General features: G+C 35.1%; 1 protein-coding gene across 3 annotated transcripts in view; it reads left to right on the top strand.

Annotated features, from left to right (window-relative positions):
- Mks1 (Meckel syndrome, type 1) overlaps positions 1-23567 on the top strand; it is a 79665-nt gene that overhangs the window by 5972 nt on the left and 50126 nt on the right. For all 3 annotated transcript variants that reach the window (XM_075362160.1, XM_075362161.1, XM_075362159.1), the window contains one exon: positions 5552-5816. In XM_075362160.1, the coding sequence (XP_075218275.1) occupies positions 5552-5816 (265 nt within the window). The remainder of the gene's footprint in view (positions 1-5551; positions 5817-23567) is intronic.

The raw sequence follows: 23567 nt of genomic DNA on the forward strand, positions 1-23567 counted from the left end.
TTCCTCAAGCCTTAAAATGCAAATTATGAGGAAATTTCTGTTGAATACTTTTTAACATTTCCGTGCAGGTAATGTGGTAAGGGAAGGATTCTTCAAGACCTATGTCAATTCCAGCACAAATCTAACCACAGAGTTGCATGTTGGTATCTTTGTACATTCAATGCTGCTTAAACTTCTTCAGCATCTAATAATAAATTCCAATGTTGTTGCAACATGATTGATACATTTTAATATTTGTTCTGTAAAAGTAAGTCAAGGGTCCATTACAATGGACCCAAAGACGGACAATGTCGCCGAAGATCAGAGACACCTATTTCTACAGCGTATATATGTCGCTGAACATAAGCATGGACAGATATAAGGAGGCTCTTGCAATCCTTACTGAGGATGTAGCTGTGCATCACCCAGCATTAGTTGTGGGCGATTTTAATGTATGGTGTGCATCGTGGGGCCCTGCCTACACTGATGCGCAGGGTAGACTGCTTCTTGAGGCGGCAACAATATTGGACCTGGTGTGTCTTAACACTGGCAATGAATTTACTTACTGGAGAGGCATATATGGGTCTATAATGGACGTCACCTGAGCCCCACCCCCGTCCTTGCGACTAAAATTTGAGACTGGCGGGTGTGGGAAGGTTATACAGGGAATGACCACCAGGCTATTGTTATGACGATTGACGATGGTAGACGTGTGATAGGATGACCCCTGACTCAAGGATGGAGTATGAAGGAAATGGACTCCCAGTTATTTGTGGAGGTTCTTGATTTGAGGAAGGTTACCGAGATTACTGTGGCAGAAGGAAAGGTTCAATTATTAGTGGATGAATTGATGAGAGCTTGTGATGGTCTCCTTCCCTGAAGGTGTTACAGGGCTGGTCGTCCACCTGTTGGTGGAATGCGGAGATCACACGGAAACGCAGTCACTGCCTAAGGGGGCCAGAAGGGAAATTCAGCGGACTTATTTTCATTCAGCTAGGGAACATTGTAAGATACTTTATAAACAGAGAAGGAGGGAGCTACAGAAGCTCATAAGGGAATCCAAGAAGGCTGCAAACTGGTGCAAACATATTGAAGAGATTGAAAAATATCCATGGGGGAGACCATACAAGATTATTGTTAAGTATGCTGCGACCTAGAGTACCTAGAGTACCCAGTGCTATGGATGTGGAGGCAGCCCAGCACATCATTGATGGATTATTTTTGCATGGAGATGGGGTTCCGGTAGCTACCTCAGGTGAGTTACTGGATATACCAATGTTCATGAAGGAGGAATTGATCATGGCGATGGAGCGCGTCCCTCGTGATGAGGTCCTTGGTCCTGATGTGTTACCAAACCTTGTGATTAAATCGGCAGTCTGAGCTAATATAGATATATTTCTCGATGTTTGTAATACCTGTTTGAGAGAGGAGGTATTTCCCAAAGCATGGAAGGCACAGCATCTTGTATTGGTGCTGAAACCTGGATGTGATCTGGTGCTTCCATCATCTTATTGTCCACTGATGATGATTAATACAGTGGGGAAAATCATGGAGCGTATGCTCCAGCAAAGGCTGGTTCGTGCAGTGGAGGATGCAGGCGGTTTCTCAGGGAGACAATATAGTTTTCAAGCTGGTAGGTCTGCACTTGATGTGGTGGAGGAGGTGGTAGGCACGGCTCGGATGTACCTTGCAGAGCGTAAAATGTGTGCGTAGGTGGAGTTGGACGTAAGAAACACATTCAATTGCGTTTCACATGTTGCCATTGCGAATGCTCTGCGGAATCTGCAGGTTCCTGTATATCTGTTAAAATTATTATTGTGTTACTTAAGAGACAAGCGATTGACTTATACAGTGGAGAATGGCACGATTGTTAGGACCATTGATCGGGGTGTGCCGCAGGGGTCGGTTCTTGGATCGACCTTATGGAATATGGTATATGATGGAGTCCTTCGAATTTCACTTCCGGAGGATGTTGCTGTGGTCAGCTATATGGATGACATAGTACTCGCAGTCGGTTCTACTACAAAGAGAGAGATTGTGGATAAAATTCAGGCTTTGTATACTAGGATCAGCACTTGGATGGCTGGGGTTGGCCTTGAGATGGCCCCTGAAAAGACGGAGATTGTACTTATCACCTCTAAGAAAAGATGTCAAACTCTGTCATTGGAATTGGCAGAAAGGAGGGTTGATTCCAGAATGGCTATTAAATACCTTGGCATCTGGATTGATGCCTGATTGAGGTACGGAGTCCATGTTATGGAAAGTTGTGAGAGAGCGAAGAGGACAATGCGTGTGGTCGCCATCTTACTTCCGAACACCAGGGGGCCTGCAGAACTCAGGAGGAGGTTATTAACAAGTGTGGTGTATTCTTTCCTCTTATATGGGGCAGAGATCTGGGCAGATGTTCTGAGGTATAAAAGGTATATGGGAATACTTGCTGCGCTGCATAGGAGATGCTGCCTCTGGATTTAAACAGCTTGTCGTACGATCTCAAGAGAGGCTGCAGAGGTGCTGGCTGGTGTTATGCCAATTGACCTGCCAATTGTTCACAGAAGGAAGCGTAGAGAATTAAGGAAGCTTCCTTCTTCAGAGAAGAAGAGATTGACACTGCTTCGGCGCCTGTAAATTGAGTTCTTCCACCTCAAAAAAAAGGGCCCATTACAAAATCCGGACCAGTGGTTCTAAAAGATTTTCCTAGAATGCTGTTTTTCATCTTATAATTACAGTTATAATCAACTTATTTTTTGTGTAAATAAAATAACATGCATTTATTGAGATTGAATTCCACATAATGTAAGGTGAATCGCAATAATGACCTTTCTTTTTCTTGGTTATTTTGTAATTTTTCTGTATTACAAATAACACCTGTACCTTAAGCAATTTTAACAGCATAACATGCTGTTATATGCAGATGTGACCCATCTGCATTTAACAGAATATTTGAATGTCATGTAATTACCAGTACCATTAATAAATAAAAAAACAATCAAAGATTTGATTCTGTTGCATACCTGACTGAACAGGTTTCATAATTGATTTCATCATAGAGCTAGAAAAGGCTGTATAGATTTGCACCATTCTGGAAACTAATCTTAAAATTATTTCTAATTCACATAATAGATTAAAAAATCAGTTGTTCTATCTGAAAGGAACCCGTGCAGCTGAAGCTGAATTTTTGGTTTAACAAATAGTAAGAAGCTACGCTCACGTGTAAAATACTTTCAAAAATTTTTGGAGGTATCATTATCAGTACAGGACTATAATTTAATACTTCTTATCAAACACCATTTTAACATACAGGAAATTGAGTAATTTTCAAAAGCAAGCAAAAATGTTAGACTTTAGATTTAAATTAAACACATATGTTACCAGTTCACAAAATGATTCTGTACGTGCCCTAAATAAATTTGCAGGATCAAAGTTTTGAAGAGTAGAATGTTGAGACAGCAAGGTCCCAATCGCATGGAAAACCCTCATTCACAGACAGGAAAGGTATTTCCAAGACTCCTTTTATATTAATACATGACGTTAGTTATCCTCAATCATGGGCACAGTATCATAAACTTGCAAAACCTTTTAAGTCTGTACCTTTAGGTTTTTACATAATAAAAACAGAATTGCCACAATTACAAATTTTCCTACTGGTTGAGTAGACTGTTACTGTTGCCACACTGAAGTTCACTTATATTAAAACTAAAAATAACCTTATGTACGAGGGTTATTTTTTTCAAGGTCCGATCGGCCTGAAATAAAAACCTGCACAAAAATTGGATGAACCTTTGCGCATATGTGTTGTGCATCATCTCTAGTATGGCCTTCAATCACACCATGTCACTTCGTTTAGTTCTGAACACTAGCTAGCACGTAAACATGTCTACAACAGTAGCATCTCCTGCCAAGTGTGAAGTGCGTGTGGTAATTCGATTTCTTCAGGCTAAGGGGTGTAATGCAGCTGAAATTCATAGACGAATAAGTAATGTGTACGGTGAAACTTCAATGAGTGACAGCAAAGTGCGACAATGGTGCAGGAACTTTAAAGCAGGACGTACAGATGTTCATGATGCAGGCGGTCAGGGAAGAAAGTGAGTGTCAACCGATGATCTCGTTGAGCGAGTGGATGAGGCAATTTGAGAAAATCGTCAGTTCACAATTTCTGTATGGAGTGATTAGTTTCCTGAAATTTCAAGGTTAGCTCTCTACACCATTGTGAGTGAGAGACTTCAGTACCGCAAACTGTGTGCGAGATGGGTTCCCAAGATGCTGTCCGACCATCACAAAACAATGAGAATGGACACCTTCCTAATGTTTCTCCAGCGTTACCACATTGAAGGAGAAGATTTTTTGAACAAAATTGTCACAGGGGATGAGACATGGGTCCATTTTGAAACTGAATAAACAAAAGAACAATTCAAACAGTGGATGCATTCTCATTCTCCCAGTAAACCAAAGAAGTTCAAGTGAACCTTCTCCAACAAAAAGTGTATGGCTACTGTGTTCTGGGACCGGAATGAAGTTCTCTTGGTGGAATTCATGGAACGTGGCACGACTATCACTGCAGCCTCATACTGCGTGACTCTTCAACGTCTACAAAGAGCAATTCAGAATAAGCGGAGAGGAATGTTGTCATCAGGCATTGTCTTTCTCCATGACAATGCTCGGCTGCATACTGCAGCTGTAACAAAGAAGCTCCTGCGGCGTTTTCGTTGGGAAGTGTTTGATCACCCACCATACAGCCCGGACTTGGCTCCATCCGATTTTCACCTCTTTGCTTACATGAAACGCTGGCTAAGAGGACAACATTTTGGCACAGACATTGAGCATCAGACCAGCGTAGAAACATGGCTGAAAACACAGGCAGCTCCGTTCTATGATGAGGGTATTGGAAAGTTGGTACCATGCTACGACAAATGTCTAAATCAGAGTGGCAACTATATTGAGAAATAGCGTAACTATGTAGGTACTTGTTACAAATAAAAATTTTTTTATTTTCACTGTAGTTTTAATTTCGTGACCGATCGGACCTTGAAAAAAAATAACTCGTATTTTTGTTGAGATAACAAGTTTCAGCAGAATTAACATAGTCATTATCGTTGTCCTTTTTGTACATTCTGTAAAATCCCTGTAATTATTCAAATTTCTGCGCTGTTTTTCCTGTTACACTTTTTCTACATCTTTTGTTTTACTGTACCAAATCTGATATATTTATTTATTTGTAAAACTTCTGGGTACAAGCCATTTTTGGATTAGCCCTTTTGGGAAGTTTTTTTTTTAACATTTGTTTTTTTTATGTTTGTTTTATTTGAGATTGGCCTCGTCAGATTACATATTTAAATAGAAAAGAAGTGTTCCAGACAGATCTTTTTTTTTTTAAAAGTGTTAAAGAACCTGATGAATTGTATTGGAGCTCATCCACCATTTTGGAAAATTACTGTTAGAAAACACATCTATTAATCTTTGTGTGCTGTGCATATATTCTATTTTTTGTTTAGACTATATGTGGTATCATTAATTTTAATTTTAAAGATTTTACCTTTTTAAAAAGTTTTTGATAATTGCCAATTAATTCTCTCAGAGTTCATTTGAAAACAATCAAATCATCCTCGGTTCCACTATCTGGCCTCCAAGAAGATGTACAAGATGATAAGATGGAGGAACAAGTGTTCTCTTGGCAGCAGCGTATTTTTAGTCCTCAGGAAGTAAACTTCTATAGTAATTTAGATAATTGCAAATCAGAACTACATAAAAAGTATTATCAACATTTACTGGAATTATCTGATGAAGAAAGAAGTAAAAAAAACATAATTTTCTCTTATACTTCTGTGGACATTGATTTAAAAGTAAGTTAGCTTGAATAAACCTGTTCCTCACTTTGTTATGATTTTTTGCACCAAAAATATGAAAAAAAATTTGTTTATAAATAGCTCATAATAAACAGTGTACTAAACGTTTTAATTAACGACTTTTTTTTTGTTGGGTTGAAATAGGTTAATCAAAATATTAAACAAATGTTTTTTACCATAAATTATTTACTTGCTGCATATATTAAGTTGCAAACATTTACCTGCAACTTATTTTTAAAAGTCTCATATTCACATATAAAGAGAACATTTAAGTGAATGATTTGATGCCACTAAAATTATATTCTAATGATTATTATGGCTATGTTTGGTAAAATGTTTTACTATTTTATTTATTTTTTGTTACTACTGGTTATAGTGACAGAACATATCTATAGTTATAGGTATTTCAAATTGTTGTTTTATCTAAAAATTAATTCATGATAATAAAATTGCATTTATAGTCTGTATCAATACGTTTATACATGTATTTACAAACATCACAAAAGGAAAAGATTCTATTGTTTACCGTATTCATAATTAATTTAACTGAGCACATTTCTAAGTGAATTGAATGTGTTTAAAAATAAAATTTATTTAGTTAAAATACTGTAAAGCCAGTGTATTAAAAAGATAATTATCAGGCAACAAAATTATACATTATGAATATTTCTTGTTGTACTTCTTTTACAAGAAGCAAAAGGCTATTGGTTTAAAATGTTAATATGAAACATGCTGTCTACTACTCTATTTACCAGGTTGTAAAAACAAATTAAATTTTTGTATTAAAAATGTATAACTGTTGTTTGTTGTTTAGCTTTATTACATTAATGCTTTTACTTGATACCCTTGTTAACATAAGTAATAAATATTAAAGTAAGCATATGACAAGACTAAAACATTGTCATTATGATAATAATTATTAAGATTAAAACGATTGATCTTATTACAATTCTACTGAATACTGTTAGCATATTAGGTTCATTGTTAAAGTTTATTATGTCAGTGTGCAGCAGCTGTCTAATGTAGTTGACTCTGTATTTGAAATATAAATACAGATTCATTGTTTGAAGTTTTTTGTCTTCAGTCATTTGACTGGGGTTTGATGCAGCTCTCTGAGATTCCCTGTCTAGTGCCAGTCATTTCATTTTGGTATACCCGTACATCCTACATCCCTAACAATTTGTGTTACTTATTCCAGATGTTGCTTGCCAGCACAATTTTTCCCTTCTACCTATCCCTCCAATATTAAAACAACTATTCCAGGATGCCTTAATATGTGGCCTATAAGCCTGTCTCTTCTTTTAACTTATTTTTCCAAATGCTTCTTTCTTCATTGATTTGCCGCAACGCCTCTTCATTTGTCACTTTATCAACCCATCTGATTTTTATCATTCTTCTATAGCACCACATTTCAAAAGCTTCTAATCTTTTTTTCTCGGGTACTCTGATCATCCAAGTTTCACTTCCACATAAAGCTACACTCCAAACATATACTTTCAAAAATCTTTTCCTGATGTTTAAATTGTAAACATCAACAAAATTTAAATTTGATGTAAACAAATTATATTTCTGAATGAAGGCTCGTTTCGCCTGTGCTATTCAGCATTTTATATCACTCCTACTTGGTCCATTTTTAGTAATTCTACTTCCCAAATCACAAAATTCTTCTATCTATGTAATCTTTTCTCTTCCTATTTTTATATTCAGTGGCTTATCTACATTATTTCAACTACATTTCATTACTTTTGTTTTGCTGTTAGTTATTTTCATGTAGTAGTTCTTGTGTAGGACTTCATCCATGCCATTCATTGTTTCTTCTGAATCTTTTTTACTCTCAGCTAGAATTACTATATCATCAGCAAATCGTAGTATCATTATATTTTCACCTTGTACTGTTACTCAGGATCTAAATTGTTCTTTAACATCATTAACTGCTAGCTCTATGTAAAGATTTAAAACGTAACGAGGATAGGGAACATCGTTGTCGAACTTCCTTTTTTATTATGGCTTCTTTCTTATGTTCTTCAATTATTACTGTTGCTGTTTGGTTCCTGTAAATGTTAGCAATCTTTCTTCCATCTCTGTACTTGAACCCTAATTTTTTAAAATGCTGCACATTTTATTTCAGTCTATGTTATCAAATGCCTTTTCTAGGTCTATGAATGCCAAGTATGTTGGTTTGTTTTTCTTTAATATTTTCTGATATCCAAGGTTTTCTACCAGTTCTATTTGTTCTGTCTATGTTCACTTCTGCTGATTTAAGAATTTCATTTTTAACATTTTCCCATTCTTCTATATTTTCTACCTTTTCTTTTTACTCAGACCTCTTGCAGTGCCTCCTCAAAAATCCTCTTTACCTCTTCCTCAAGATTTTCTAAATTCCACCGATTTATCTGACACCTTTTCTTCAGGTTTTTAAACCCCAATGTACATTTCATTATCACTAAATTATGGTCACTATCAATGTCTACTCCAGGGTAAGCTTTGCATTCAACGAATTAATTTCTAAATCTTTGCTTAACATGATATAATCTATCTGATACCTTGCAGTATCACCTGGCTTTTTCCATGTGTATATTGTTCTATTATGATTTTTAAACTGGGTGTTGGCAATCACTAAATTATACTTTGTGCAAAACTCTATAAGTTGGTCCCCTCTTTCATTCCTTTTGCCCAGTCTATATTTACTCACAATATTTCCTTCCTTGCCTTTTCCAATCTCCAACTATTATTAAATTTTCATCCCCTTTTATGTGTTTAATTGCTTCGTCAATTTCTTTATATATATACTCTACCTCATCATCATCAGCACTTGTAAGCATATAGATGTTAACAATCGTTGTCGGCTTATTTTTAGATTTTATCTTTATTACAATGATTCTCTCGCTATGCATTTTTTAAATACTCTACTCTCTTCCCTATCTTCTTGTTCATTATGAAACTTACTCCTGCCTGCACTTTATTTGAAGCTGTTTTAATTATTCTAAAATCACCTGACCAAAAGTTGTTTTCCTCTTCCCACTGATCAAATAGTCTGTACCTCCTTTTGAATAATTCTTGGTTATTATATGTTGAGTAAGATTTCTGGTATTTCAATGGTTTTACTGTGTTTCCTTCCAAATTGTTAATGTATGCTTATATCATAATTTCTAATGTTCACCCTATTTTAAAGGTCTTTTTTGTTTTCAGCAATTTCTAACCTTTGTCCATAAAAAATATTTTCAAAAAAAACATTCTTATATCATATTCCTTTTATGCTCTTGATAGAGTCAGGAATATTGCTCATGTAGATATTGAAGACAGTTGGTTTACAAGGAGTCCTTGATACAGTGCTTTATACTCAGAATGTTATTTTGTGTCTTACTCTGACTAGTCTTTGGAAAAGATATTTCATAAATCCATCTTAGTATGACCCTCTTCATTTTTAACAGAGGATGATTTACAAGCCTGTTTTTCTGTATAGTATTGTAGGCTTTTTTGATAATTGTGAAGTTTGCACATTTTCCCTTTAGTTAATTATTTTCTAACTAGCATAAAGTTTTCACTCATATTCTGTGGGGATATAAATTTAAACTGACCACTCTCAATTAATAAATGTTGTACCACTTATTGATTGAGATTGGCTTTGACTGGCTTCCTGTACACTGCATTAGTTCGATCAGCACTTTGATGTTCATTGCTGTCGTTCATTAAGTAACCGTTCATTAGGTGAAAGCTGTAACACAGTAATCACATATAAGTTCTTAGTTACAGAATATTATATGGTCATTACTAAATTACTTATCAATGTTGTAGACCCCTAGAAGATTAATATTTTTCATTATTTGTTCAGGTAGTTTTTATTAAGTCTTTTGACTACTTTGATGGGGGAAAAATTGATTCTAATTTTACTGTTTAAATTATGTTAATAATTATGGTTAAATTAATTTTATTTTATGTAAGATATGGTATTGTAGCTAGTAATTAGTTCAACTTTTTAAATGTTATTGGTTTATAAAATTTTTTATTCTAATTACAGGAATGGTATGTTAAGTCATCAGGCTCAAAATACCATTCAACATTATACTTGTGTTATGCTGTTGTGCATGACATGCATGATTCCATTTTGTGAATCTATAATAACTTGTCTGTGTTGTTGTTTTTTGTATGAATATATTCCTTGGTTAAAACTTTTCAGTTTAATTTTAATATGTTTTAAACATGAGAATGTTTTTGTAACATAGACAACAGGTGTTTACTTTTTAGTGATTTATTTTATATTTATTATATCACTGTTTTTATTTACTTTTTTTTAATAGTGGCTATTATTACAGTTATTTTGAACAGTATTTTTGAATATATATATTCTATACAATAATTTGTATATACGTATGTATTTTTTGCATCCTTAGAATGAAAAGGCCATAACTTAGAAATTAGTGACATATAAAAAGGATACTTGTATTCAGTATTAAAAGACTAGGAGTATATTTTCATGATTATCCACATGGTAGCAGGGGTGTCCTTTTATAAAAGCTGTTTTAAGTAATAGTTAGAATACAGTCATATTAAAACTGGAAAAAAATAACCTGTAGATACAGGTATATACAAAAAAAGACTAAACAAATAGCTGGGAAATTAATTTTATTTATTACTTAACAGTTAAGGAGAACAAGATAAGAATATGCAGAATGTTTTTTATGAATACATTAGATTTGAAAGATAAGTTTATTGGAAATATCTAGAAAAAACCAATAACTATGCAATAATTGAAAAAGACCAAAGAGACAAAGATCAAAACCATTACTAATGAAGCACCAAAAGAAAATATGTGAAATCTTATTAAAAAAATTCCGAACTGTTGAGTGATTCAATTTGAGAGCACAGATAACAAAAATATTTGGAGGTACCTTAACCATAATTGAAATGTGTAGGTTATACAAAAGGAAGCAAGAGGATAAATTTCTTTTTACAGTCAAAGAAAGTAGGTATAGAACAATTTCAATACAGAATTCAGTTTTTCTTTCTTCATGCCAATAAAATATCAGTGTTCCTAATGTCAGCAGTACAGGAATGCAAGTCCTGAAAAGAAACTGGAATTGGAATCATTATATGAAAATCACTGCAAGAATAAGAAACTAAGTAGGAAAGAGAAAAAACAAGACAGAATATTCAAAAGAAAGTATTTACATTGTATCCTGTTACAAGCTTCAAGCAGTTCTGCAAGTGCCATGTGGAAATATTTTAGTCTTTTATTACATGCATTAATTGAACTGTTTCAACTTCACCTTTCTTAATGTGACTGAGTCAAAAGGATTTTGCTATCTTTGGATTGGACCTATTGCCAAAAGAGTTGTGAATGCAAATTGCAACTTGTGTGAATTGAGTTCTCTTGAAAGATATAGAATTCTTGAAGTGTACTAAGCTGAACCTTGTGTCCTGACCTGTAATAAAAATTAATTTCAAAAAATTAATGTACAACACAATGTGGTTTGGCAACTATGTTTTGTCTTTAACTTGCATATGAAAACAAACCCTACTATTTCAAAAGAAAAAGACATGATTGATTTCTGCACATCTTGGATTATTCCTTAAATACATCACAGCATTTTCTTAAATTTAAAAAGGGATAAAAACAATCAAAATAATTGCAAAGCAGCTGCTAATGAGTTGGAAAATGTTACTGATGATGAGTTCTAAGGTAATGAGACTGATTATCTGATTGTAATAGTGACTTCTACAAAATGACTCCTACAAAACTTTGTGTATTTTTTGTGTTTTACAATTTGCTTTCTTCAGTAATGAAATTACTACTTTCTTGTTTTGACTATTTTGATATTTTAGTAGACCACAATCACTACTTTTCTATTATAGTGATTTGTTATATTGTTAATTTTCTTAATCCATAGAGATATTTTTCTAAAATAATCGTTATTCTTATTAACTCTTTGTTACTTTGAACTTTAGGTTGAAGTTATCATTATTCCCTTTTTTTAAAATAAGCAATAATTCTTGATTTTATTAGGACTAGACTAATTTATAGTTCAGTGATTTTTATTAAGTCGTTCACTGAGAAATGATGTACTTAAAAAAAATTTTTACTTTAATAGACGTTACTTAATAATTGTCATATTGTTTTTTGTTTTGCTTGTTTTTATTGCTGTAGTTCAGTTTTGTAATTATTTAATTACATTGTCAATTTTTTATAGTGTTTAAGAATACTGAATAACAATGAACCAATTTTGTAGTAACTGTAAATTTTCTCCTTTCATAAAAAATGAAAGGAATTTTTTTGTACTTCAGAAAAATGTACATTTATTTTTTTTACTGTAAACAATTTTCTGGAACAAAATTTTTCTAAATTTGAACATTGTTTTTACTAAAAAAAATTTAAGTAATAAAATGATTTTCTTAATTTATAATAGATTATTTACATGATAAATTAAGAGTAGATTAAAAATTGTGTTTAATTTTAACTTTTTTTTTGTTTATTATCGTTGTAATGTATTTTGTAAGTAATAAAAGATTGTTTTATAACTAATTTCAGTCACTTAAAATCATTCAACATTACAATTAACTCAAAAATATATAGAACTTGCCCTATAAAAGGCTATAAAAAAACTATAAAGGCTAAAAAGTCTATAAAATAGGGCTATAAAAGGTTGCTTTTTAATGTATGTCGATGTAAAAATTATTTTTTTGCTAGCTTAAGTCAATCAAAATTGTTGCAGTTAGTTATAATGAATTGCAAACATATGTATACTAGAAAAAAAATTAAATTGGCCATTGTTATTTGCATTTTTATAGGGCATTGTAAAACTTCTGATTGTTCTGAGAAAATTAATTTCCTAAGTTATGATCCTTCTATTCTCAAAGTACAATATCTGTAGAATAAAAAAATTAAGCTAGCATACATTTTATAGAGAACAATAAAGAAAAAAATGAAAATTAAATATATAACACTGAAGATTACTGTTTTGATCATATTAATAACTGCGCCTTTAATTAGAAGTTGAATCCATGTAATTATTATAAAGAGTTAATTGGTAGCGCTTGCAGTCATGTATTTGCATTTGTTTTAGATCTTAAATGAAGTATTTTCAAAAGAATGCTGAAGAATATAAGTATTCTGAAAAGAATTACAGATGTATTTTGAAAACATTGCTCTTACAATGTTAGATATCAAATTAAACTTCTGATCTTTAAAAGTAGTGACCAGAAATTTAATGTCATTAATAAATTTTTGTTACTTAATGAATTTGACTAATCAATTTTGCCAGTGAATGTGATGTTACATTATTGCAATGATGTTACGTTTTGATTTTGATAATCATTCCTGAATATACTTTGCAATCTATCATGTGATATGATCATTGTACAGCTGTCAGTTATGAGGCATGTTTTTAGAGCGAGATTCATTTTGAAATAAAAACAAAATTGAAAAATATGGACAAACTTTATTAGTATGTCCATAGTTTATTTACTACTTTTCTACATAGCCGCCTTCAACTTAAAGATATTTTTCATGATGTCCCACCACTCGCTTCATTCTCTTTTCAAGAAATTTTACTGCCAGTGAGTTAAACCATTCAGTAATGACATTTTTCTATACGTTATCGTTGCCAACAATGATGCCTTTGTCATCAGTGCAAGCCACTTTTAAGGTGAAGAAAAAGAAAATAATCACTGAGAGCTAAGTCAAGGCTATAGGGTGGATGATTGAAGATTTTCCAATTCCTCCCTGTCTGATTTGCCATGTAAGGCTGGGCATTGTTGTGCAAAAAAAATCTCATGAAACAGCATCTCATGTCCCTCATTTTTTTTATAGCTCTTCTAAGATTTTTTAAAGTTTTGTAATACTTATTTGTATTCACAGTAGTTTTGTGATCGCTAAATTTGACAAGCCATAAACCCTTTTTATCCTAAAAATACAGTAGCCGTAAGCTTCTTAACTGAATGTTCTTGTTTAAACTTCTTTGGTCTAGGAGATGATGAATGCCACCATATTGTTGACTGCTGCTTTGTCTTAATGTTTGAATAAGAACTTTAGGTTTTATCTCTGGTAACGATGCGATTGAACAATCTATCGCTCTTCATTTTCCTAATGCTGCAAAAATTGGACATGGAAAAATATGTTTTCCAATGTGTGTTAGTTATCATCTTGGGCACCCATCTGACACAATTTGTTATAGCCTAATTTTTAGTCAGAACTTTATAAATCAAAGATTGTGAAAAATGAAAGGCAATTGTGACACGGTGAAGTACTGGTTTTCTCAAATTTTTTCATTCAAATCATTTGTTATCATCGAGAGCCAGCCAATACGTTCTTCATCACAAACATGCATTCACCTTTTTCAAAATGAACATGATTCTGCCATCAAAAATCAGATTACCCTCATACTTCACACTTAGTGGGATCAGGAATTGTAGCACTCATTATAAATGAATGAATTTAAACAACAACAAAATGAGTAAATTATTGTTACTAACAGCTGACTATTGATTGAAATAACTGAGTTATGTAATTGCCATCTGTCTATATTGCTTATATAGGAAGAAAATTCAAAACGGACCTTACCGTATAAACATGCATCTTAACTTAAAATACAGCTATTTTCACAACTGTTTTAGCTCTCTTTCAAGGACTGAAGTATATACAGATTAAAAAGGACTCCAGATAATCAATCTGAGAGATTGGTTATCCGGAGATAGAAAGCCATGTCTCTCCAAGTACCATGTAAGCCTGCGGTTTACCATTCTCTCCATTATTTTACACAAAACGTTTGTTAAAGAGATAGGGCGGTAGCTTTTAGATAGGGTTGGTTTTGTCTTTACCAGGTTTTAGTACTGGTATAATAAATGCTTCTGACCAGCCGGGTGGGAAGACTTGTTCGGCGAATAAACCATTGTAAATATTAAAAAGATGTTGTAGTGCCGAATCAGGAAGATGTGAAAGCATGACAAGACGAATGTTGTCTGGTCCAGGGGAAGTGTCACGTGAGTTTTTAAGTGCGTGTAACAATTCGTTAAATACGAATGGGGTGTTTAATTCACCAACCGAATCACCGACGTTTAACGATAATACTTCTATCTGTATCTTGTAGCTTTGAAAATCGTTATTATATGATGAAGTGAGAGACATCGAGCGGAAAGTATTTGCCATAGCCGAAGATGATGAAAGGACTTTTCCTGCATCAATAAGACTGAAAATAGATTGTTTCGGTGATCCGAAAATTGCACAGATTTTTTTCCACACAGTAGACGTGGGAGTAGTGTGTGAAATAGTGCTCACATATTTCGTCCATGAACTCCTCTTAGCATTCAAGAATACTCGATGGCATACCGCTCTAGCCCTGCGATATAAATTTAGATGTTCAGTTGTAGGCCTAAGATTAAATTTGCGTAGTGCCTGTCGTCGATTCCTAATAGCATATTTGCAATCATAATTCCACCATGGGACGGAAGGACGTCTAGGATTATCCGATATTTGTGGGATATATCTGCTGGCATTCTCAGGTATCATGGACGTAAAAGAGGAACATTGGTCAAGGATGTTCGCAAGATCGTCATACTGTGATTGGAAGGCTTTATGGTATACATTCCAATCTGCCTTTTCAACAATCCATCTTAGTGGCCTTCTTTTAACCTCGCGTTCTACACCAAAACCAATAATAATTGGTCTGTGATCACTGCCGTGAAAGTCATCACAAACAGACCAATTAAGATGAGGGAGTAAATTCAGTGAGCATATGGAGAGACCGATGTTAGATACAGTATCAGATGATAAACACATGAATGTGTGTGATCCATTATTCAGTAGACAAAGGTCCAAGTCTTGTCTCACTCTGTTTATAATATTTTCTCGAGTGGAGCATAAGGTTGAGCCCCAGAAAATAAAATATGGTGGGCATTGAAGTCTCCTACTATTAACGATGGAGATGGTATTTGCGTGAGGAGATTTGAGACATCTAGAGCACTGAACTCAGTGTTCGGTGAGAGATACAGATTGGAGATATGCAATTTGAAGGGGTTAGAGACCTTTACTGCAACAGCAGGAATGAGAGTGGTTAGTTGAATCTTTGTAGCCGACATCCCATTCTTCATGAAAATAGCCACTCCACCACTCTCTCTACTGTCTACTTGACAGTCGTATCTCTCACAGAAGTATCCTCTGAGTGTTATTGGGTCATGTTGTAGAAGGTGAGTTTCTTGGAAACACATGATTAGTGGATCATGTGCATGCGCCAGTACTCTAATATCTTCAATGCAAGACCTCTAACATTCCACTGAATAATGTTCATAAGGGTAAAAAAAAAAAAAAATAAATAAATTTAGGAAACTATATAAAAATTAGTTGTATGTGATTCGGTTTTTCCGAAGGATGTGGTTATGTGGGTTCCCTTTACGGGGAGCTTATTAGGTGGCTTAACTGCCAGCTGTGATAGTCCCTGCCCGTACCGGTAAGGCTTTGGGAACAGGGACTTTCGTATGGATCATACTGTTTGATTCACTAACTGCGACGAAAGACTTATTATTCATCTTTAACAGCTCTGAAATAGTGGCTGTAAGTGAAGCTACTTGATCAGAAAGCATCTGAACAAGTTTTTTAAGTTCATTGCAGGATCCGCACTGCTGATTACTAACATTTGTAGGAGTTTGTTTCGATGTAGCGGTAGCAAAAGATACATCTGGTTTAACCAGGTTCTGTGAATTATTTATCTTTTTATATTCTCTGGTGCAGCCGGGAAAGATAGCTTCTGCTCAGTACAGATTTTGAGAATTGCCTTTTCTTCTTTAAAGGTTGGACAATCTCGGTTTTTATTTTTTGTATTTTTTTATTTTAAAGAACTCCGACGTCCTGGGGTCGGGTGGTTCTTCAAACATATCCTCCAGTATATGCGGTGATGGTGGAGGAGATTTATTTGAATGGGATGCTGCAGTTGACATCTCAGAGGAGGTGGTTATGTGGGTTCCCTTTACGGGGAGCTTATTAGGTGGCTTAACTGCCAGCTGTGATAGTCCCTGCCCGTACCGGTAAGGCTTTGGGAACAGGGACTTTCGTATGGATCATACTGTTTGATTCACTAACTGCGACGAAAGACTTATTATTCATCTTTGACAGCTCTGAAATAGTGGCTGTAAGTGAAGCTACTTGATCAGAAAGCATCTGAACAAGTTTTTTAAGTTCATTGCAGGATCCGCACTGCTGATTACTAACATTTGTAGGAGTTTGTTTCGATGTAGCGGTGGCAAAAGATACATCTGGTTTAACCAGGTTCTGTGAATTATTTATCTTTTTATATTCTCTGGTGCAGCCGGGAAAGATAGCTTCTGCTCAGTACAGATTTTGAGAATTGCCTTTTCTTCTTTAAAGGTTGGACAATCTCGGAAGCGAGCTGTATGTGAACCACTCCAGTTCGCACATTTTTCACCTTGTTCGCAGTTAGTGTCATTGTGACCTTTAGCACATCGATCACAGATTTCCGTTTTCGAGCAAGATGTTGTAGTGTGCCCATATCCTTGGTATCTGAAACATCGCCGTGGGTTGGGTATGAATGATCGTACCCGAACCGAGAGGTAACTCACTTTAATCTTCTCTGGTGGAACAGGGAGATTGAATGTCAGTATAAAAGATGGTGTCAGTTCTTCTGTTCCGCTCTGCCGTTTCATTATACGCTTCACTTCACTCTTGGGGGCGAAGCTCATCAACTATTTCAGTATATCTATATCTAAAAGGTCTCGACAAAAAATTACTCCCCGGCTCGTATTTAACGTTTTGTCGCATTCTGCACTGATATTTATACCACCCGTATTACGGAGACGTAAGATAGATCGACTCTGTTCATCGTTGAATGTTTCAATCAGAATCGATCTGTCACGTAATATCCTGATATTCTTCGGGGAACCACTTGCACCTGTTATAGTTTTGTTTATTAAGAATGATGAAACCTTTTGCAGGGAGCCACCTTCCTGACTATTTTGGAGAACAACGAATCTAATATTTTTAGAATTCAAATTTAATGATTTGTGGTTCTCTTCAGTAGGACTTTTATCGTCGTCAGACAAAGCTGACCGAGGTCTCTTCACAAGACTAGATTTGGTGATTTTTTCAGATGGACCACCAACCATCATTGTATTTATTATTGGAACTGAAATTTTGGTCCCACGAGTACCGGTGAAAAATGGACCACTTCAGCAGAGTGCACGCTTACTGGAGCTCGAGCTAAATACAACTGGGTTCGCTCTGGTGCCCGAGGACATCGTTCGAGACTCATTACGTAGAGTCATTCACCCATCGGCACGATTTGTTCCCACCTTGGGTTATGGTTGCGCTTCGTAAGATGTCGCGACACCACCGAGTGTAAATGTAAGAAATATCAGTGCAGGATATTGTTGTGTAATTGTGTATGTTGTAATTTATGTAGTGTTCTTGGTGTAGTATATGTGTATAGTGTAAAGTGTTCTGCAGCTCACTGTATAGTGGGAAGAAAAGCTGCAGAGGCTGGGCCCGTGGGGGCGCCAACTCCTAAAGTCTCAAAGATAAGACTCCCTGTCGGGGAAGCTTATGAGTTAAAACCCACCCTAAGGGTATGAGTTACATACCCTTTTGGGTATGTAAATATATTTACATACCCAGTTTTTGATCGATTTAAGAATATGTTTAAACAATTTACATATATCATAGTATTATAATAGTGCCTTATGTACATCAGGAAACATAGAGTTTTGAAATTGAATTATAGGTTTACCAGTGTGAACATATTTTCTTAAAGCAAGAGCCATGGAAATATAAATGAATCGCTCTGTTGTTTAATAAATATTTAAATTACTAGCTGTACCCTGCCACGCTTTGATGTGGCAAATTATGTTGCGGAGTTTGGTCTGATTCAAACGGAGGAATAGCAAACGTTCCGTTTCAATTTTTGGATACATATCCACAATATACTGGTGAAACAACTGATGGCATTTCAAAATATAATTGTCCTCGTTCCTCCAAATCATTAAGCGGTATGCGTAAAAGTTCATTGAGCTCCACTTTTTATTGATTTCTGCACCATTTACTGAATTTATCATTTTCACATTGAAATGATATCCATCGGCACCATCCCAAAAGATAACTGGATATTGTAAAGCATCGTAACAACGGTGAGTTTCTGCGACGTTTTTCAATTGATCGTTTCTTCCATGGAGAACAATATCTCTAGGTTGGAACTGATCTCCGACTATGACAATTGATACTTCGTCTATAGTTGGAGCATTATATCTCCGGACATGTTCTCCAGCGGGCGTTTTGTCTGCGTGAATGTCAATCTTGTGGGTATCTGATGGCATCATATCAATTGCCGTTTTGAACAAATGCACCAAATTGTTCCTTTTGTGAAGGAGCTTCTGTAGCTGCGAAATAATGGATCTTCTTAGCGAGGTATGTATTCCACTACGTGCATCGACTTCATCTCTATCATCACCAATGAAGTACATTGAAGGAATTTATGGTCACTATCTGGGAACGAGAGCAGGGAGCCAGCTTTGTGATATATTTTCCCTTTGATTTTAAAAGTTGGCATGAATTGAGTCGTCACGATCTCCGCACCAAATGACGTCATTTGGAAGCAAGAGTTATATTTCCTGATCTTCGATAGGAAATGCTTCGATTCAGCGATAGATCCAGCAAGTAGAGTTTGCAATTTGATTTTTCCGCCAGTGCAACACATCCCTTTCGTTTCATTATTAAACTTTAGAGCCTGGCAGTAGGTACAGACATGACTCATCTGGCCAATGACAACATGCCGACTTGAACTATAATCAACAGCTGGATTGTACCGGAATGCAAGACGATTGTATTGCAGATTCAGATCAGCTGTTCTTTGGGTTCGTGTTTCAGCTATCCTCACCCTGTCGCGTTCATTCCGTTGAGAACGAACCAAATCTGTTGCTGCAGAACGCGACTGACGTGCTCGCAATCGTGCATCCTTAAGCCTGGCTCCTCGTCTTTCTGCTGGTTCCACGTTACATATCTGGATGGTGCTTAGTCTGTTCCTCTTTCATACGGATGCCCGCTCTTCCTCAGTCATATTCGAAAGCCGTTTTCTTGATCCTTCTGTGTAGCGAGTGCGACGGCCCAAATTCGATTTTCTGCGAGGCATTATTTCGGTTTTCACTGGAATAGAAGGAAGGGATAAGATTATAACCTCTTATGGCTCTCACAGCTCAAGGTTGAAAACCATGACAGAAAGGACAAAAAGTTTAATAACGAAAAATTTTGATTTTGAAAAGGCCAAAAAAATTTATTTAAACTGTTTTCACCTATCTCTCATGGTTCTCATAGCTGCAGCTCGACAACAATGAGACACAGGACAGACGGTATTGAAAAGTGGCTAAAAATTAATAATATTAACTAAATACATGACTTTAAATAAATAAGTAAAATATTAATTAAATGAAATAGTTAAATAATAATTATAAAAAATTAATATTTTTTCTGACCATCTCTCATATAAAACATAACCTCTACTTACGATTTGGTGAAAGGCGCAGCTCAATCACGACACAACCACTCAAAAGTACTTCGATTAAAGTGAATATTTAATTCAGATTGTATAATAATCTGAATCAGATGCAAGTGGATACTTTTTTTTTGTTAATAAACAATGTAATTGGGAACAGGTATTGTTTCACATGTGACTGCGGTTGTCGTTAGCTAGTATGGTGAGTGTTCCCCTCGGTTCTGGCAGATGGCGCGGTCACTGGTACATAGTTGACCGTTAAAAAAACTGTTTTCTCGCTGTCGCGGGTATGTGACTGATGCGAAAAATAGATAAAAACAATCTTTGATGCGGGTTATATATCGTGCTAAAATTTGAGCTCAATCGATGCAGAACATTTTGAGTTTTTGAAGCGTACACAAACGAACTTAACATTTGTATATATAAAGAAGATTTGTTAGACAACTACAGTGAAATTTATTTTTATTTAGAAGCCTTATAAACACTGTGAGAAGCTTTAAAGAAACCCATTTAAATGAAATTGGTTTGAGTGGTAGTTTCACTGGACTCCATTATTTGTTTGATTAGAATCAATTATCCTCCCACTACTTTTTCTGCTGTTTAAGCACATGATGATATAGAATACTATTGTGTTTTATTGTTAAATTGTATTTATAATTACTTAAGAGTTTTTAAGAGAGCCAAAATTTTGCAATGTTGTTAAATATTGTTTCAAATGGATTTGCTTGGTTTTTCTATTCATTCTTGTGTCATATAAAGTCGTATAAATAGTTGTTTAGTAGAGTACAGGATGTCTCTTATTTTTTTCTGATCTTTTATTTAGCTACATATAATGATGATTGGTTACAGATGGTTCCTTGTTCTCAAGTTTGGTTGAGATTAACTTTTAGCTGCAACAGTAGTTGAAAAGTAAGATTTTGTTATACAACAGTTCAAACTTTTGAACCTTGTATTCGATTTAAGTTGGTTTTCTGTCTGGCATCAGCATTTTTGTCATTGCCAATGTTTCTATTTTCAGAAATAGATAATTCTATGTTGCGGCTGTTCATGTGTAATTTTTTTGTTTCTTAGATACCAACATTTCAGAAATGTAATGCACATGATTCATCAAGTGAGATTCACTTGATATCTCACTTTATGAATCATGTGCATGTTGGAATTTATTGTTAACAGTAATTTTGTAACTATATGGATTATGTATAGTGTATTTTTAATGTTTAAATTATTTTCTTATCATTTGAAGCAGGTTCACATTTAGTTTGTGATTGTTTGCTGTAAAGTTAAGCTAATATACCAGGTGGGCTAGAAGTCACTACCCATTGTAAACATTAAAATAATCTTATTTGTGATCTTTCCATCAATTTTAAATTAACACCTTTTGTTTTCATCAAATAGATATTGATACAATCACCAGAATGCATTGCTATTCAACTAAACTCTTGTATACAGTTTTTATTATGTTCATTGGGCATTGTTGATTCTAACTTGTTGTGAAGATGTTTACTAATGAAGAAAATGTTTTTGCTTTAAAATCCTGGTAGAAAGGTGGTTATAGTTTAATAATAAATGAGTTGAATAATCATTTCAGCACTGTTCGATTAGCAAGGAAGGCTGTCTACAATTTATTTATGAAAATGTTTTCAGAGAAATGCATCTGCAGCAGACTGTCCTAGATTAGGTCCATCTTTAAGTGATGAAACTAAGCTTGAAGTTTTACTAGTGGTTATCCAGAGCCCTAAAAAGTCAAGTCGTTGGCTGTCTGTAGAACAGAATATTTCTAGAACTCCTGTTCAAAGAATTTTTGTAAGGCTAAATTCAAACATTATATACCTCATCTCATACATGGCCTATTGGAAGACAATCCTGATCATAGGCTTCAATTTTGCAAGACAATATTAAATGAATTAAGAGAAGGTGATAACCAGTTGTTTTCTAAGATAATTTAGGGTGATGAGGCAACTTTCAAATTGACTGGCCATGTCAGCAGGCATGACTGTACCTATTTGTATTCAGAGAACCATGAGAATTGTTTTTGAGAGGCAGCTAAATCAACCTGGTGTTATCGTTTGGGTTGGTATCTCATGTCGTAGAGTAATTCGGCCTAGGCTTTTTGACGAAATAGTAACTGGAGAGAAGTACCTGGAAATGTTGGCAACCTATGCCATTCCAGAGCTACAAATGAACGACAACTTCAACTTACTTCACTTTCAACATGATGAAGCCCCACCCCATTACACAACAGCTGTGCGAAACTACATTGATGGGTTATTTGGTGGGAAAGTTATTCGATGCGAGGGGCAGTAGTAGTACCACCCATATCTCCAGACCTTACACCCATGGATTTTTTCTTTTGGGGAATTGATAAAGTCTATGCTACAATACCACAAACAATTGAGGACTTGAAAGATGCTATTAAAAACACTTTTGAAGAATTAGATTCCAATACATGACTGTGCAAAGAAGTGTGCTTAAATGTCCCAGATCGTCTGCAGAAATGTATCTACAAAAATGGAAAACAATTCTAGAAACAATGTAATAAATAATTATGTAGCTTCAATTTATTGTTAGTTATGAATCAATTTGTTTTTATTTTGTATTCAAATAATGACCTTTACGATGGGTAGTAACTTTTGGCCCACCGATATGTGGAATATATATGGCCCATCTGATATGTTGAAGTCATAGATTGTGAGCAAAAGCATTTCTCAATAGAAAAGATCTCTGCAACGATACTCAGATTAGGTGACAGGAAGAGCCCTGGCCCAGACGGTATCCCAGCTGCCATATTAAAGGGACTGGTCAGACGTGCATCTTGGGAAATGACAGCAGTGCTAATTATGGTGTAGTGAATAGAACATTTTCAAGGAGCTGGAAAGATTCGCATCTTGTCTTCCTCCCTAAGCAGAGTAGGGATGAGAGGATTTCGGAGTATAGACCAATATGCCTGATCAATTGTATGGCTAAAGCTGTTGAAAGGATACTGGCTTTGTGTGTGGTAGAAGAGTTGAATGCAGGGGCTGGCATCCACGCTAACCAGTTTGCTTTTTGGCAGGGCCGCTTGACGCTCCAAGCTGTCTCCAAGGTTGTAGATTGGGCGGCTGAGGTGGGCTGAGATACATGGAGGATCAGACATACTGTTACTTGTTGCTGTCGATGTTTGAAATGCTTTTGGTTCTTTGCCATGCATGGTGATTATGGAGGCTTTGAGGCGGAAAGTTATAAGCAATTATCTTTGCCAATAGATCGAAGAGTACCTTAAGGATCG

Source organism: Lycorma delicatula, chromosome 4, assembly GCF_047948215.1.
Source record: "Lycorma delicatula isolate Av1 chromosome 4, ASM4794821v1, whole genome shotgun sequence".
NCBI lineage: Eukaryota > Metazoa > Arthropoda > Insecta > Hemiptera > Fulgoridae > Lycorma > Lycorma delicatula.